At 35.1% G+C, this 18,415-nt stretch overlaps 1 protein-coding gene across 9 annotated transcripts in view; it reads right to left on the bottom strand.

Annotated features, from left to right (window-relative positions):
• Positions 1–3,879: 3,879 nt before the first annotated feature.
• Positions 3,880–18,415, bottom strand: part of ZDHHC21 (zDHHC palmitoyltransferase 21) — a 66,455-nt gene continuing 51,919 nt past the window's right edge. For all 9 annotated transcript variants that reach the window (XM_025887869.2, XM_073880807.1, XM_073880808.1 and 6 more), the window contains 2 exons: positions 12,033–12,076; positions 3,880–11,484 (listed from right to left, as the gene is read on the bottom strand). In XM_025887869.2, the coding sequence (XP_025743654.1) occupies positions 11,352–11,484; positions 12,033–12,076 (177 nt within the window). In that variant the 3' untranslated portion in view covers positions 3,880–11,351. The remainder of the gene's footprint in view (positions 11,485–12,032; positions 12,077–18,415) is intronic.

Genomic DNA, 18,415 nt, shown 5'->3' on the forward strand with positions numbered 1-18,415 from the left:
AGAATCGGAAAGACATTCCATGCTCATGGACTGGCAGAACAAATAATGTTAAAATGTCTATACTACCCAGGGGCGCCTGGGTAGCTCAGTCGTTGTGTCTGCCTTCGGCTCAGGTCTTGTGGGATCGAGCCCCTCATCGGGCTCCCTGCTTGGCGGGAAACTTGCTTCTCCCTCTCCCACTCCCCCTGCTTGTGTTCCCTCTCTCCCTGCGTCTCTCTCTGTCAAATAAATAAATAGAATCTTTAAAAAAAAATGTCTATACTACCCAATCTACACATTCAGTACAATCCCTATCAAAATACCAACCGCATTTTTCACAGAAATAGACCAAACAATACTAAAATTTGTATGGAACCACAAAAGACCCTGAATAGCCAAAGCAATCTTGAAAACGAAAGGCAAAGCTGGAGGCATCACAATTCCAGACTTCAAGTTATATTACAAAGCTTCAGTAATCAAAACAGTATGGTACTGGTACAGAAAGAGACACATAGATCAATAGAAGAGAAGAGAAAACTCAGAAATAAGACAATCTTCGACAAAGCAGGAAAGAATATCCTATGGGAAAAAGACAGTCTCTTCAACAAATGGTGCTGGGAAAAGTGGACAGCCACATGCAGAAGAATGAAACTGGACCACTTTCTTACACCAAACCCAAAAATAAATTCAAAATGGATTGAAGACCTAAACATGAGCCCTGAAACCATAAAGATCCTAGAAGAGAACACAGGCAGTAATTTCTCTGACATCGGCCACAGCAACATTTTTCTAGATATGTCTCCTAAGCAAGGGAAACATAAGCAAAAAATGAGCTATTAGGACTTCATCAAAATAAGTTTTCTGCACAGTAAACAATCAACAAAACTAAAAGGCAATCTTTGGAATGGGAGAAAATGTTTGCAAATGACATATCTAATAAAGGATTAGTATCCAAAATATATAAAGAACCTATAAAACTCAACACCCAAGAAACAAATAATCCACTTAAGAAATGGGCATTGGGGAATATTATGCAGCCATCAAAAGGAATGAGATCTTGCCATTTGCAACGACGTGGATGGAACTGGAGGGTGTTATGCTGAGTGAAATAAGTCAATCAGAGAAAGACATGTATCACATGACCTCACTGATACGAGGAATTCTTAATCTCAGGAAACAAACTGAGAGTTGCTGGAGTGGTGGGGGGTGGGAGGGATGGGGTGGCTTGGTGATAGACATTGGGGAGGGTATGTGCTATGGTGAGCGCTGTGAATTGTGCCAGACTGTTGAATCACAGATCTGTACTTCTGAAACAAATAACGCAACATATTTTAAGAAAAAAGAAAAAGAAGATAACAGGAGAGGAAGAAAAGGGGAATATGTCAGAGGGGGAGATGAACCATGAGAGATGATGGACTCTGAAAAACAAACTGAGGGTTCTAGAGGGGAGGGGGGGAGGGGGATGGGTTATCCTGGTGATGGGTATTGAGGAGGGCACGTTCTGCATGGAGCACTGGGTGTTATGAACAAACAATGAGTCATGGAACACTGCACCAAAAACTAATGATGTAATATATGGTGATTAACGTAACAATAAAAAAATTAAAATAAAAAAAAAAGAAATGGGCATTGGACATAAACAGACAAACTGATGGTTACCAGATGGGAGGTAAGTGGGGGCTGGGTGAAATAGCTGATGGGGATTAAGGAGTGCACTTGTGATGAGCACTGGGTGATGTATAGAATTATTGAATCACTATATTGCACACCTGAAACTAATAGAACACTGTATGTTAACTAACTGGAATTAAAAACTTCAAAAAAAAGTTTTGTTTTCTTTCTAGTTCCACATTGCAAGTAAACTTTTAAGAAACCATCACTCGTTGAGTTTTTGTGTAGTATCAAAGAAGAATATGCAGCCACTTGAAAAAACTATTAAAATATTCATTTTTCACAACTATACTACTTGCATGAGACCAGACTTCTCTAGATACTTCAACCAAATAACAATGCAACAGATTAAATGCAGAAACAGTATGCGATTTCAAATGTTTTTTAAAAGATTTTATTTATTTATTTGTCAGAGAAAGAGCACAAGCCAGGGGAGCGGCAGAGGGAGAGGGAGAAGCAGAGTCCCCGCTGAGCAGGGAGCCTGATGCAGGACTCGATCCCAGGACCCTGGGATCATGACCTGAACCGAAGGCAGATGCTTAACTGATTGAGCCAGCCAGGCATGCCTCAAATTTCTTTTATGAAGGCAGATATTAAAGTTTTCCAAAAAAATATGTAAACTCAAGTCTCTAAATAAAAATACATTACTTATATTAACATGCAATGAGTATACTATTGCTATCCCAATGAATAAATAAGCATTTAAAATACTTCTGTTTTAATTTTTAATAACAGTCAATAGTGATTAAGACAAGCTACATAAACAAAAACTCTTTGAGGCCTGCAATAATTTTTACAAGTGTTAAAGGAGTCCTAGGACCAAAAAGATAGAGAATCGTTACAGTTTATCATCACCAAGGAAGCACAATTTTTATAAATGTGGCTTAGAATTAGAGCAAAGGAAACTGAAAAAGAAAGATTAAAGTTTTAGAATCCTTGAGTTTGTCAGAGTGTAACAGAATTTGCTTTCACTTGCCAACGCAGCAATTTTAGTTTTATCTGCAATTCTACCAAGTCATTTAAGTGTAAACCCAGAATATTTATCAGCATAACTTTTCTGATAATAAAAACTTAAGAATTTTAAAAATAAAGTTAAGCCTGTATCTTTCCGTCTCAGGGCAGTTCATATTCCTTCAGTTTCTAAGACAAACTGCTTTGTCTTTTCAGATGGTATTTTTGACCAATTTATATTCATGAATATACACTTCTCCTTTGTGACTTCTTGCATGTGCAAATAGAGCAGTTAGTTGAGACTCAGGAAATTTGTCAACAAAAAGCTATCTATAAACTCTTAGATTATAACTCCATGGGAACAAAGGCTTTAAGTAATCCAATATCCCTAGCTCTAAAACGCCTACCTGCATAAACTTTCTGCATGTTATGTCAATTATTCCTCAAAGAAAAAAATATTTCTATAAGATGGTGTCTGGCACAATAAATGGTAAATAAATTGGGTGACTGAATCTAGCCATCTGGGTCATCTCTAGGACAAAAATGTCTGACTGTGAATACTGTGTTTGTCAGTTTCAGTCCTGGTATGTATACCTAGTTCTCCTTGATGGGTAATGAATTTTGAGACTATGGTAGAACAATATCCTAAAAGGGCTACTAATTAGGAATAACTGTCCAAATTGCATTAAACTAAAAGAAATGGCCTATCACACACTCTTGGTGCTAGAACCTAGAATTTGGGTTGTTTTTAATAAATAAAGAGGTGGGGGAGAAAAACAGTCCTAGGTTTTTAAAAAATATTTATTTAAAAATAAGATTTCTAAAAATACAGTACATAATACATTTCAAGAGAAGTAAAAATTCCACAATTTAAATTAAAAACAATCTGCAAAGAAAAACAAATATTACATGAATAAAAATTAAATCACTAAAATGTATTTTTTAAAAAAATTGTTAAGGTAGATACATGGTTTTTCATTTTAAGAACCAGTGTAGACTTTTCATTTAAACAAGTATATCTCAGATACATGGCTCCTGCTTGTCATCTTCCTCCCTCTTTTCAATCTAGTCTCATATCTCTCAACCATTATTTTCCTTTTTACCCTTAGTACTAGAAATGTTAGTGAAGATTTTCTTTAAATGCTCTTGAGGGACCAGACAAGGTAAAATAGACAATGCAGCAGAACAGCCCTCAGCTTTAAACATATGCACTGAATGAAAAAATACCTGACATATTTAAAAACAGGATCTTTATATGGCACTTGGAACACACCACTATTAAAAGTCTTTTATTGTAGGGATAGAACATTAGACACAATTAGAGGTTGACATGAGTCCCCAGATATTACAGATTTTGCCCATTCATCAATCTTGCCAGTCAGATTTTTTAAAAAGCCTACTCTGGGGACACACAGCCCATACAAGCATGGTCATCCGTGCTCAGGTCTCCCAAAGCCTACCCCACTGCCCCCTATTCCATCGTCCCCACCATGTTAGACTTGCAACTCACTTGTCTGAGTATCTCTGATTGTGGAGGAAATTCTCCCCATCATGTCATCTTAGTTGCTTCATTCTACCTATGCTGAAGTAGAACTTCTTTTTAATATTGATCTCTGGAGGACAACAGATAGTGGTGAACTATCCTCTACCAATAACTTGAACAAGTAACTGCACTCAGCCACATTAATTTAAATAATACATAAACAAGCCAAAAGACTCAGAACCAATATTGCAGCAACAGAATCTAGGAAATACATTGTTGACAATTAGAGAGAGACATACTGTTGCTTCTTTCCATTTTGCTTACAAATTTCCCTTTTACCTCGAATGGCATGTACATACGTATTTCTATATATAATTCAAATGATCCTAAGTCATATTTCATTTAAGTTACAGACTTGATTCTTTTTTTCCATTCAGAAATCACTGCAAAACCATATAGCGTATCTACATTCAAGGAGACATCTTCAGTTGATTGAAAACAATGCAAAACATTCTCAAATGTGATTGTCTACTTTTCCAGTACATGAATGGTTATCTTCTTGCCAGAAATTTTAACCATTTCAGTTGCAGTTTTAAGGACACTAAGGTAGTGTCTTGAAAATTTGTGGAAAAAAATAAGGAACCAGACTAGTATACACAGCAGTAGGACATTGGGACAATCACAAGTATTTCTAAAGGGTATTTTCTCTCCCCCCCGGCCTTTTTTTTGATAAAATGAACCACTAAGCAGAATTAGCTTTTAAAATAATCTTATTCTAACTTTTATGTTAAGTGAGTAACAACCTCCAGACTTCTTTTTTGTGTGTGTTTTGGTGAAGTTCAATTTTCTATTAGTAGTTTTGCTTTTAAATCAAGGTACATCTGCATTTCCTCTTGGGAAAGTGTGTGTATGTGTGTGTGTATACACATATATATTTTTAAAGGTGTTCTTTAATTTTATCTTTATTTGCAAAAGAGACAAATGGCAACATCATTGTTTAGTGCCACTAAGGGTTACATACCCCCCCATCCTCACACATAACACGGACACGGGATTCTTCACTTATAATCAGAATGGACCCTTAACTTTTCATTTTAGCATTTTGTTTCAGCATTCATTAAAAGGGCTCAATAAGCTATATAGCTCATTTATAGAAATAAAAGGAGAGTTCTTATTAGTTTTCACTGACTCCTGCAGAAAGAAAAACAAAATTAAAAAATCCTGTGAAAAGTGTTCAATTATCTTTTGTAACCTCAATCTATTAAACTACCTCTTAAAGTAGCCAATCTATATTAAAATGCAGAACGAAAAACCATACTAATATGCCGAACTATAAAAAAAAAAATTCCAAATGGGAGACATTTAAAACCAATTAAGTGGCGGCAGCAGTGTGCAAAAACAAAGATGTGTTCGTCAAAATTGTTCTTAGGAACACTGTTCACAAGGATGAGAGAAGTCTCAGTCAACCAAAAATTAAAAAAAAAAAAAGTTAACTCTTTGGTACAGGAATTAAAAATGTCACTCAATGCTAAAGTTAGTAGCACCAGGATGTTTTAGTTGTTGAGGTTGTAAACTGCTAACTTCAGGCACCAGTAGGTTAAAAGATCACCCGATGCACACTGGCAAGAGCACAGAGTTGCAACATGCAGACCATCGTGCCCTTTAGTTAACAGCCTATGCAGTTAAACCCTGTACTTAGTCAAACAGGCAAGCAAAACCACAAAAAGAAACACACCTTTTGTTGTTGCTCTTTTGTCCACATCTTTGTTCATACATAAAGCTATCAATACCACAAAGATCCAAGTGGTGAATGACTGTGGTGAGCACCACATCACATGTGACAGGTATTTATGATACCAATAGGTTAGGTGACCTTCGGGGAATCAAGAACTCCAAAACAGACCACATTTTAAAGTGAAAGTCATCCTCTATACACAAATTGCTGATTTTTCCTCTGGTGACAAAATTTACTAGAATACTTAGTATCCTTTCTCTGCAACAGGAGGCTTGTAAAAAAGGACCCGGTCTTTTCAAACTTTCGGCAACCTATTCATTTCTCCTCTGCATTCAATAGCTGCACCTTTCACGTTACTCATAACACTTCAGGTGAGCCTATGCTATATAATTATGATATTTAAAATTTAAAATCACTTCTCAAAGGCATCTAGCCAACTGATGAGAATCAGCAATATAAGTAAAATGACTCTTAACTAAATGCTTACGTGCAGTAGCAACCCTTACAGTAAAATGGTATCAACAAGAGATAAGGCTCAAATGACTGCAGCCAGGGGGAGTTTCCTGATGTCACAGAGACTGTAGCCCATCAACCCTGTTGCTGAGATGCTGCTTATCCATGTCCTGTCTAGCCTCCTCTCCACCCTTGTAAATGCCCCTGCTCTCTCTATCCAATTTTGGCTACTCACTACTCATTTGTACCTGCCCTCTATGGTGGACAAGGGGAAAACGACATACAATATTAAAAATATATATAATGATAATGGAAAATGGTGGCAATATCAACAACTGAAGAACTGTAAATACCACCGTTATTTCTGTTTCAAATCAGCACTAGCAAGGAAGTATTACAACATCTGAAGAACAGACAAAAATGAAGTAAATTTTGTTGTTAAAAATTGCACAACGATAATGAAAGGAGACATCAGAGAAAACACTTTCCTGAAATTAAGCCATCATCGTCCCAAAGGCAGCAGAAATGTCAAATACTGGTTGATGTATAAAATAACAACATGGGGTCAAACTACTTTAAGCAAGTTGCTCCTATTACTTCCTCACATTCTACTATAGGATATTCTAGAATTCAATTGAGAACGGCTAAATTCAGAGCATAATGAAATTTTTGATTTATAGATAAATTGAGGATGATTCTTAGAGTAAAAGGTAACAAATGTGGACATTAAATAATACTCATTCAACTGTTAATCATATGGTTAATAACACTAACAAGTAGACTATACTAAATGTATATGACTAACTACATTTGCCAATACTTATATTTTCAAAAGCAAGAGTAGGTTGGGTAAACAATCTAATACTTGTATCTATTAGTAAATTATTTAACACTTGTAAGTATAAGCTTTCCCAAATAAATTCTAGGTATATCTACATATATTAGAGGTGATGTCAAAAATTTATTTAATGAAGCAGCAATAGTTTAGTAAACTTGAGTTGGATAATCTATTGATAATACATCAAGTACAAGGGAAATAGTTAGAGACTAGAAAAAAGTCCAGGCAGAGACTAGCAGCTCTGTTAACATGAATGCCATTGTAAACCAGGGCTGGACACACTGATTTTATAGCAACATATGTGAGAACACTCAAACTGCCCTCTGGTCTAATACATAGAAAATTGTGTGGCCATAGTCTAAATTACTTCACATTTCCTGGTTGAAAGTGTTATTCTAACCTAAGTCTTTATGATTAGCACTCAAGAAATAATATATCCTTTTGGGTGAAACACACCTTCAAGTAATTACTTTTATGAAGTGACTTGAAAAAGCCTGATGATGAATATTTATAACTAGCCAGCATCCTTAGAGAAAAATACCTCTAAGCATTAACAAAAATTCACTGATGTTCAGTCTGACAGAACTTTTAGCTTAGTTGTTATACTGAACATTATCTATGTTTATGTGCTCTAATTCCATTACTATTAAAAGTAAACTATGCTTTCCTCTGTGAAAAGAGATTAATACATTAACTAAAATGTTAAATACAGCTATCTCTTATGTTAACCACAAATATTTTTAATACAACTCTTAAGCAAAATAGTATTTTTCTTATAATGGAACACCTTCACATATTTTAAAACTATATGTCTTAGTTACAAAGTACCAAAAGCTCTTTAACCGAATGCCTACTGTTTGAGGGATTCTGAACTCAGTCACTTTTTGCCTGCAATCTTGGGCCCATAAACACGTTTGTTTGCAGAAGAGAACAACAACAAATATAATTGTTCGAGAGGTGTAAGCTAGAGCATCTAGCTAAAAATCTTTCATTTCCAGAAGCCCAACTACAAACTTGGCTGATGTAAAGCATCCTTTAACATATATTTTGCTTAAAACAAAATGGAATGTTTGTAAGGAAATATTTCTTCCAACAAACAGATCACATCAGTAATCCCACTGCTCATAACTATTTTCTAATGCTCAACATCATTACTTATTTTCACAGCTATCCAAAATACATAACACAAAGACTACTAAAGTTACAGCTATAACTCTGAATGGGAGAGTTAAAAAAGAATGAAGAAAAGTACAGAAAGAATTATTAATCTCTTATTTTTTTCAACGCAGTAGAATCAGTCAAAAAAACAAAAGTCATTCCAAAACTGAGATTAAAAAAACTAAACGTATTTTTTTCTATATTCATTAAAACACATTAGGTACTTGCTTGCTGATGTAACTACAATAAGTTTCTGTGGTTTGTAATAAACTGGTCATTTTAGGTAATGGCTTTCCTAATTCTAAGGACTTAATTTGCCAAAGTAAAGGTTTAAAATAAAATTCATGAGGTGGTTTACATTTGTTTATCCTGATCTGATAGAAATTTCTAATGGAGAGTAAAAAAAAAAAATAAGAATATACATAAATGAAGCAAACTAGTTATCACACTTATATGAACTAGACGTTGCCATGATAAACTGGAACACACTGATTTTCATAAACCCTTACATTTTTGTACATACACTCCCCCTAAGTTCTGGCATGTTCAGAATTAGGCTATACAATTAATTGTGGTGCAGTAAATCTCTAGAGCCAGTATAATTACCCCAATTAGCCAAAAGAGGGCGCAGCCGGAACACAACTAGACTTCATGCACTCCCTAGGAAATTGCCAGTTGGTTTCTTCAAGTCCTGGCACAAGAATTATAAACCCAGTTAGGTGTGCTAACTTGGGAATACTGAAAGTTACAGCGTAAGTATATGTAGAGATATGCTTTAATACAGATTCTTATATAAATAGATCGATATATAGCATTTCTGCCATTCAAACAGAATAAATATATGCCTCGCCGAGTGTATCAGTTCGTATGCCAGTAACTTAGAGGAATCAAGTAGCGGGATCAGGACCGAGGGTAAAGAGAAAGAACGGAAGAAAATGTGCCTAGAAGTGGTGTATCTAGGAAAAACAAAAACCACCTTTGGAGCGGGAAAGAGACCACCTCTGGCTCTCATTGCTGAGGCAGAGGCTGGCACTGAGGACCTCCCAGGTGTGTACCTTTAAGGTAGCTACTGCTACTATATGAAGTATAAGTATGTCCATAAAACTCTTTAGTGGGGGGTCTAGAGTTGGCTTTGCTTTCTCTCAAGGTTCTCATTTGACAGGAATGTATACAGCATAAGGCATCTGACTGATACCCATCTATGTATCTACACATTACTTCCCTATAACAGTTCTGTCACCAGACCGAATTTGGTCAATATGTTAGCTTGTACAAAACCCAACCCAATTGCCTGACATGAACATACTAATTTTGTGGTTCATTAAGCTCTATAAATATACTTACTTCTCGTATTAAATTTCCTATGCATCTTATCAGCACCAATAAATATTTTCATCTGCCACTTCTAAATTTTTAATAAAGCACTGCAGTCAGAACATAAAAGACATGGTATTTATATCTCTGAGAACAGCTATTCAATTATCTTAGAAGATATTTACAATTCCTGAAAGAACTAACTACAGTATAGTTAACTGGATGACAATGGAAATGTTCGGTTTCATGATTTCTCAGGTGTGACTCCTGACTCTCAAAACTAACTAAAAGGAAAATATTGATATGCTCCAAGAACAGCAGACCCCTTCAATCTTCTCTTCAAGGCAAAGACTGTGAGTACATACATTTTCTAAAAACATATATGGATTTTGCAGTATTCTAATGGAAAAAAATGTAAAAGCTGAATTTTTCAAAGCATGCTAAATGTCTTTTCACACAAATCTTCTATGCTTTCCAAGAGACCATCCCCATTGCAACTTAAATTTGTATAAGCTAATGATAAATATAGATAATTACGTTTTCTTGTTGTAAGGTCATTTCTTAACATTAGCTACTAACAAAAGGTCTCTCAATCCAAATTTACAGTTGGCCGATTAAAATTTCATTTCAATTTGGGTGATTATAGGTACACAAAGGTTACTTACTTTTACTAGCAACTTCCTATAAATAAAATTTCATTATTTAGTTGGCCAATATCTATTACATATAAACCTTCAATGTGTAATTTTGGACCGACTAGTAGGTAAATAAAAGTAAAAAGTATATATATCCACGTGTGTGTTGTAAAAGCACAATATTCCTCCTTATATTGTACATTGTACACTATGTAGTACACTAGCATTTTAAAAACATATGCATTCTAATATAACTGTACTGGAAAAGGTACCTGTGGAATTATTGCAAATTCTCTACCCTTTTGCTCATCAAAATCTTAGGGTAAAACAGAATACATGCCCGTGTGGTCAAAAATTCTGCCTTGGAGCAATTACTTTAACAACAACCAACAATTACATCAGTACAGGGAAAAGAAGTGGGAAAGTTAATATGGAAAAAAATTCATCTTCCCTTTAAAATAAGGTAGGTAGTTGGTGTTTTATTTTAGTGGTGTTTTTAATTTGTTTTTGGCAAAGAGAAAAACAGAAAACATTAGAGAGCTACTTCTAAGAAAACACTGCCCTTTTTCTGTTGTTGTTTTTGGTTTTTTGTTGTTGTTCAATTCCATACTGCATTAAGAAAATCCTGCAGCACATATAAAAGGCAGTACTGCTATTTAAATTATGATGTATTTGAAAAAAGAAAATTTACATATAATATAAGATGTATCAACTTTTGTAAACCCGAAGAATTAAATTCAAATTTGGTTAGTACTGCTTAAGAGTGAAAAAATCTAAATAAACGTCTGAAATTTCCCATAAATTAAAATCTGTAACATTGTCGGTACTAAAAAAAAATATGTACAATTATTTTATTTCAATCACTGCCTTTGGGGTCTAATCACAAAAGCATTTAAAGAAATCCCTGGGGAAAGCTAATTTGAAAGTAAACATGCTTTAAAACTTAAATATAGATCTCGTATTAGTCCCACAACAGACCAAGATCACTATTAAAATAAAGCCTGGGGCACATTATGATGCCTAAGATTGGTGGGTGGATTTTAATTGACTTGAAGACTGTCATAGTTCTATTATCAGAAAACCTGTAACGCATTTCCAGCATGGAGGACCCATCTGTGCCCACCATCCATCTGTTTAGACGTGATTGGCAAAGTGGTAGGGAACTCGCAGTGGTTGCCTCTGCCTGAAAGGAATAAACCACAGGATCTTCCAACGAGTGCCAAAAACTTCTGAGAAGGTCTGCTGCCATGGCTTTCGGGGCCTCGATCTACAGAAGACAGCATTATTAGTGAAAGACAGCACTCCCACGGCGTACTTCAGTCAGCTAAAACAATACAGGTTGGCTGGGGATCCATTACTGGACTCTGATGAATTGTGTCCCAGCATCACAAATACAGCTTTTCTTTCATTATGGCATGCAGCTGAGTTTTAACTCCGGATAGCAGATATTGTATCTGTGTCGTCAATCAACCTAGGGCAACTTTTGAAGCAGAGGAGAATCTCGGGATTAACAGAATGTGTGTCAACAACACAGTAGCAAATCTCTTTTGATGTACTTTTGGGACAAATAATTTAACTTACTTTAGTTAGACAAGGAACAAGAAGGATCAGTACTTATTTTGTTTGAAAACTATCATGGCTTGAAGACCCCTACTGGAAGACTGGATTATGCTTGTCTAGCTCAGGCCTTAGACAGGGCCCCGAGTAAAAGCCATCATTATGTTATCTTTCCACTGCATGCACACATTTTTCAAATGTGGCCCGCTCTTTCCAGTTTTAAATAAAAAGTACTACAGACTTCACATTTATACTTACATTTCTTCACAACAGTTTGACATCTTTTCAATAGATGTTGTATCCTATCGAAAATTAAGGAAAAATTATACTCAGATGGAACAAAGTTATCAAGGCTTTATCCTATATCTACTTTATGAGGCTTTTCATCATATTCAGAGAATATTCTAAAGATTTAAGCAGTTTACATACGGGTACTAAGAATTTTAAATTACCACATACATTGCTGAAATCACCTTGACAAAAACAGAATGAACATTACACTGTGCCAAAAAAATTATTCAATTACAAAACCTCACAAAAATTGTAGGAGTCTCACTTTATTAAAATATAACCTTCTATTACACTTGCTTTCTTTGATAATTCTTTTAAAAGTCTACGATTTATTTTTAATTCAACTGTCAGTGAATATGCATTAAAAAATAAATAACAAAATGACGAATTAAAGGCACTAATGAACAGAAAACTGCCAAGAGGCAAAGAGGGCTACTGGTTCTGGATTTCTATAAACAAACACAAATCCAACAAGGCAATCTATGCATCTGCCATATTACAGCATCGATTACTCTGAAAAGTAAAATGAAACTATTTTTTTAACAGAAAAATCAGTAACTTCATAATAATACAATTTCTTATTATATGTTTTCTATAAAGCTCTAACACAAATATGTAAGCGAAACAATTCAACAAAGAGAAGACAGTTTTTAGACATGCTGGTTTCATTTACATTAAGAGAAAATCCATCGCTAGGCTGAGAAGCTGTGATGGTTAATAGCCAGAAAAATCAAAACACAAATCACGCAATCTTATTTTAGACATATATTTACATTTTAAACACATTTCAAAGTCCTACAAAAGAAAATATGTTCTTTTAAATATATGAAGGACGTGACAGAAGTTCTCCTCCTCTTATCCTCTACTTGAAGAGCTTGCTCACATAGGACAGGCGGACTACACTGTTACTAAACAGAACTATGACTCATGCAGATATCTGGGGTGGCAACTCCAATCCCAAGAACTTCGGCTGCAGACTCTGTTCCAATGGTAGGAATAAAAAAAACACTTTGACTTTAAAAATTTCTCCTTACAGCAGTTACGTCAACAGCTCACACTATTAAGTTCTTAATGTATGAACAGCCCACATACGAGAAAATAAATCTATTTTGTTAGATGACAAAGTCACCGACAGCAGTGTTTCATTTCCATATTTCCTGGGAATTTGTGACAAGATTGTAGATTAGCCACATATTCCATATTCATTAGTTTTCCTATCAGGCTTTGAAATTCATGGTGTCCAATGACAAGTCTATTTATAATTAACTTTTCTCAGTTCTGTTGCATTATTTCCTCAAAATAACGTTTTACTTTGTGACAACACAGTCTGCAAATACATGAGAACATTGGTTATGGGCTTAGAGGAAAGTGGAGCCTCAGTTCCACATCTGTACAGAAAGTGAATGAAGTAATCTGAACGGTTCTTAGCACTGATGGGCGACACGTTGCCCCCAAACAATGAAGGCAGCTTGTGCAACCAGGCAGAGGAAAAGACAGGACAGAGGTCTGTAAGTGCTCTTAGGACATGCAAGTAAATGGCTTCAAATCACAGTTGTGGATAATACAAACTATGTCGGGGTAAGAAAGACAACTACAAAGTCAGACTAGTACACCTAGTATTATAGTAAATTTTTGCTATGCATAAATTTACAATTTGATTAAAACTTTGAGGTACTTATTTGTGGCAATAAAAGAATCAACTTCAAAGACTTTGGATTTAGACTTCATGTGGGAAAAGCTTTTACTTCCAAGTGCTTTTGACATCTTTCCAGAATCTGGTTCAAGAAATAAGGAGAATAGTACCTGTTAAGTCATTATAAACAGATGGTTATTCTATCAAAGAATGTGATGTTTACCATGACTTTATGAACAGGATTTGTAAGGCTAGCCAGGAAAGGCTTTTTTTGTCCCCTCTAGAAATAGCAAATGCTTCTCTCTCTGAAACTCAGCTATCAAGAATACTGTTATAAGAAAAAAATACAATTTGTATTTGAATAGTCAAACATGGCACAAACACGTCCTTGGCACTTATAGAACGTGCTCAGAACAACACAAGTCAACATGCTATCACATTAGTAAATACAACAGGAACTGCAAACCAGAGGAGGAGAGAGGGTTACTAATGGCAGAACACTGAAAAACCACAAGTTAGTGCCCAAAGTGGCAAATGAGGTTTAATATACTTTTTTTGCATATGTTGCAAAGCAGGGAAATGTGGACTATTTTAGAAAGAAACACACTAAAAATAATTAAAATAGGTTTTGGTGCAGATAATTTCATTCAGCATAAAAGACTCAATACCGTTAGTGACCATCAGGAAATGACCAATAAGATACTTGCCATCTTTAAGGAGTATAAATACAATTTATAAATCCTTAGTTATACATAAAACTCAGCTATCCAGAAAAATTCGTCCTTCAAATAATGATAAGAAACAAAGTGTTTATAGTATGTTGTCTATAATCAGGATAATTTACCTCCAGAAAAATATTTATGTCACGATGATGGGTCTAATGACCAAAATATCTAAGACTTCCATCCATCTGCCTAACTAAGAGATATATGAAAATCCTTTCCTATTTTATTTTTAGAGAGAGAGCGCGAGCACATGCAAGCCACTGGGGAGGGGCAGAGGAAGAGGGAGAGAGAATCTTAAGCAGGCTCCACACCCAGCACAGAGCCCAATGTGGGACTCGACCTCACAGCCCTGAGATCATGACCTGAGCCAAAATCAAGAGTTGGACGCTTAACCAACTGAGCCACCCACGCGCCCCTGCTTTCTTATTTTAAAAACTGAAAGTTTATTTTCTAAAAAAGAATAAACCGGAAACAGCAAGACCTACATGGGCCTTGCCTATTTTATCAACTGATACTTTATCTTCTCCTGCTGGCTGATCTTACCCTAAGAAATGATCTTTCAGGTTCAGTCTAAGAAGATAAGTTAAAATATCCTAACTAATAAGATTATATCTGGAATGGGGGGGGGGCGTGTTCCTAACAGAAAGGGAGAGGAAACTAATTGTCTGTTAGAAAAATTAGGAGGAGTGGGAACCAGAGAGCAAGAATTTATCACCAGGCATTTCCTGGTTAACAGTCTTGAGAATCTAGCCCTCTTGGAATAGACAGCTTGATGATACAATCCATCCAACTGACTCATCCTGCTTTGAGTTCACCAAGCAACACTGCCATACATGTTGTCGTACAGGAGAAAGAATGTGCTGGGAAGTCCTTTTGGCACACCTGACTACTGCACATAAGAGAATAAACAGTCAATCTGGTTTATACAACTATCACTTTGGAGTCTGAAATTAAGAGTCACTGCCTCTGGATCTAACTCTGGAAACGTTTTCAAAATGGAGTTTCTAGACCTGCCAAACTGAAAACCTGATGCAAGTTAAGAGCATTCCATCACAAAGACAGTCCAATCTAACCTCGATGACTGCCTATCACTCTTTATTCTTACTTTACTCTGTTGCACATACCTTATTCAGTGATTCTGTTGATTTAATCTGGAGTTAAAAAAAATGCTCAGGAACTTTTTTTCACAACTAGAGATTATATACCTGTTTTATCTATTACTAATGTCTATTAATTCTAAGACAGACTTTTGCTTGACTTCCTAGCACCTGTTATCAATGTAGGGACAGCAGCTTTGTTATTTTCCATAGCACCCAGCAGCATATGTTGTGTCAAGTGGGTACTCAATATATGTTCGCAGCACGAAACTCACTGAACACGGACATAACTAGCATGATTCCTTAATTTTTTTGTTGCAATCCAAAGAGAGAACATTTCCTGTTAATCACAGCTCTCTCTCCTCCTTTGAAGCCAGGACTCACTATACTCATTTGAAATAATTGGTTTTTTAAGCATCTATCTCCAACAGAGGACCAGCTATTTTCTTTTATTAGAGACCTGGAGTTCACATAAACATTTAATCAGTCATGGAACCAAAGTGAGAAAGCTGTAGAGCTTTTATGTATAGTCACTGAAAATCTCTTTCCAAAATAATTCCTGTACTTCTCTTCATCAAGCCACTTTCTGGCTATATAAAACCATGGGAAAGTTACTAAAACTCTGTATCTCAGTTTTCCAAATAATAACTCCTTACTCATAGATTTTGGTAGCATTAAATGAGTTAATATATGTTAGAGCCCTTAATAACTCCTCAATAAATGGCAGTCCTACTTTTTACTGATATTGCCTGCTATGCTTTTTATTGATATTGCTTCCTACTATACTCTTTTTTTGAGAGGGCTTAGAGATACAGTATCTCAATTACATCAGAATATAACTTCTAAAAGGTGGATTTTATAATGAAAGATAAAATGACAAGGACAACGGGAGACTACACAGATAAATCCAATGTCCACAAGGGGCTCACAATTCAGTTGAAAAAAATAAGTACTATGCACATAAGCCAGGATTCATTTACTCATTTATCCATCTATCAAAAATCTACTACGGACCTATGATAACACAATCCTTAGTATCAAGGAGTTTACAGTCTAGTGAAAGCAGTCAAGTATACAAGATAACCCAACAGAAATACACAGAGAATGCCAGAGAGAATGGTTACATACAATAACACATTGTGTAAGTCAGCCTTAACCTAAACGTATGAAACAGCTGGAAACTATGTTCCCAATCAACACTCCAGGTCAACTACTCTTAAACATTTTTAATACAAAATTATACTTTCAATAAGATTTTTGGTTACCAGTATACTGGTAAGATGGGCTGATGTGCCTCTCTGGCTAAGATTCAGGGAGTAACTAATATACTGACAAAATGTGACAGAGAAGTATATGAATTGTTATGAGAAAGATCTACAAGTTAACTATAAATATAGGATTCAGTATTTTCTCCAATCCTACGGTAATGTTTTAAAGTCAGATAAAAAAATTCATGTAGATTCAGAACATGAGAAAATAAAATGAATGTTTGGGTAAAAATGCAAGTAAAATGAAAACTCTTACATGTTTAGCTTCTTTACTAAAAAAAGCATCAATTTAATCATTCAAGCAATCAGTAATGCTTTGAGAAAATTAAAATGCAGTATTCCTATGGAAGAACTTCTAGCAATAGATTTAAATAGTTTGTAATTACTTGTAATTTTATCAAAAATACAAGGAGGTTATGACATTGAGCCAGAGAGATGACACAACATAAATAGATTTTTCACAAAGGAACAAGTTTATGCCAAAGAGCAATCCAATCCCACACATAATAAATTTGATGCTAGCAGGCATTTTTTAAAAGAATGCTTTTATATTACTATGCAACGTAACTTATTAATTCTTTGGCAAAGGGGAACCTAGGTACTATAAAGTACTCTACATATTCAAAGTTCAAAGAAATATTAATTAGCCAATATTTGTGTATAATATTAAAAGCATGTAAGAAATGGCACTTAAAATCTTAATGATTTTTCTAGGTTTTTAAAAGCCACTGAGAAGATATTTCATAAAATATTACAACTAGAAGTATTCTATTAGAAATACGTTTTGTTTTTCTTAAACAAAAAATATAATTCAGGAAAGAAAAGAAAATGCTATACAGAGCACCCTTTATAAAAATGTTAAGTGAGCTGGGCTCAGCATAATTAGCAATGATTTCCATATTTGCAATGCTGATTTGGGAGTTGAGTAAACCAAACATAATTTGTACAGAGACTGTACTGAATGATGTTAATTCACCACATTGATTCAGTGGGATACTCGGCAAAATTTAATTATAAGGATTAATAATCTCAGGACTATATTTCTGGGTACATATTAAAAGGCAGGTAAGCCCACTAATTGTCTGATTAATGAGAATGCTATTTAATAGATAATCTCATTTAAACTAATTGAACATTTTGAACATAAGATACTTTTCATTGCATAAGATAACCAAGTTAAAATTAAGTCACCCCTGCATTTGTGATTCTTTCTGTATTTATTTAAGTAATCATGAGTCAGTATGTGGTGGGGAGGGATGTTTTCCTCCTTTTAATTTGAAAAGCTTTACTTCAAGCTATCTTTAGTAATTCGAGTAGAGTCCAACAATAGTACCTGTGAGACCAAATGCAAAAACTCAATTTTTTTTCTTTGCGAATTTAAAGCAGAAAACCACAGCTAAATACATTTTCCCCACTCTACCCTCAACCTCACCACAACTGAGAAAAGCACTATGCTCCAGAGACTCCATCAAAAGCTTAAGCTATTATATCAACTCCACGGTGCCCAGAAAACAAAAATGCCTGTATACAAAATCTAGATAAACTGTCAGAGCACTGTCACGGTACACAATAGCTCACTGTCAGAAGCTCACCAGAAGGCACTGTACCAGCTGTTACAGCGCTTCTT

This window comes from Callorhinus ursinus, unplaced genomic scaffold, assembly GCF_003265705.2.
Source record: "Callorhinus ursinus isolate GAN/ISIS: 27379988/994484 unplaced genomic scaffold, GSC_fseal_2.0 scaffold39, whole genome shotgun sequence".
Lineage (NCBI taxonomy): Eukaryota > Metazoa > Chordata > Mammalia > Carnivora > Otariidae > Callorhinus > Callorhinus ursinus.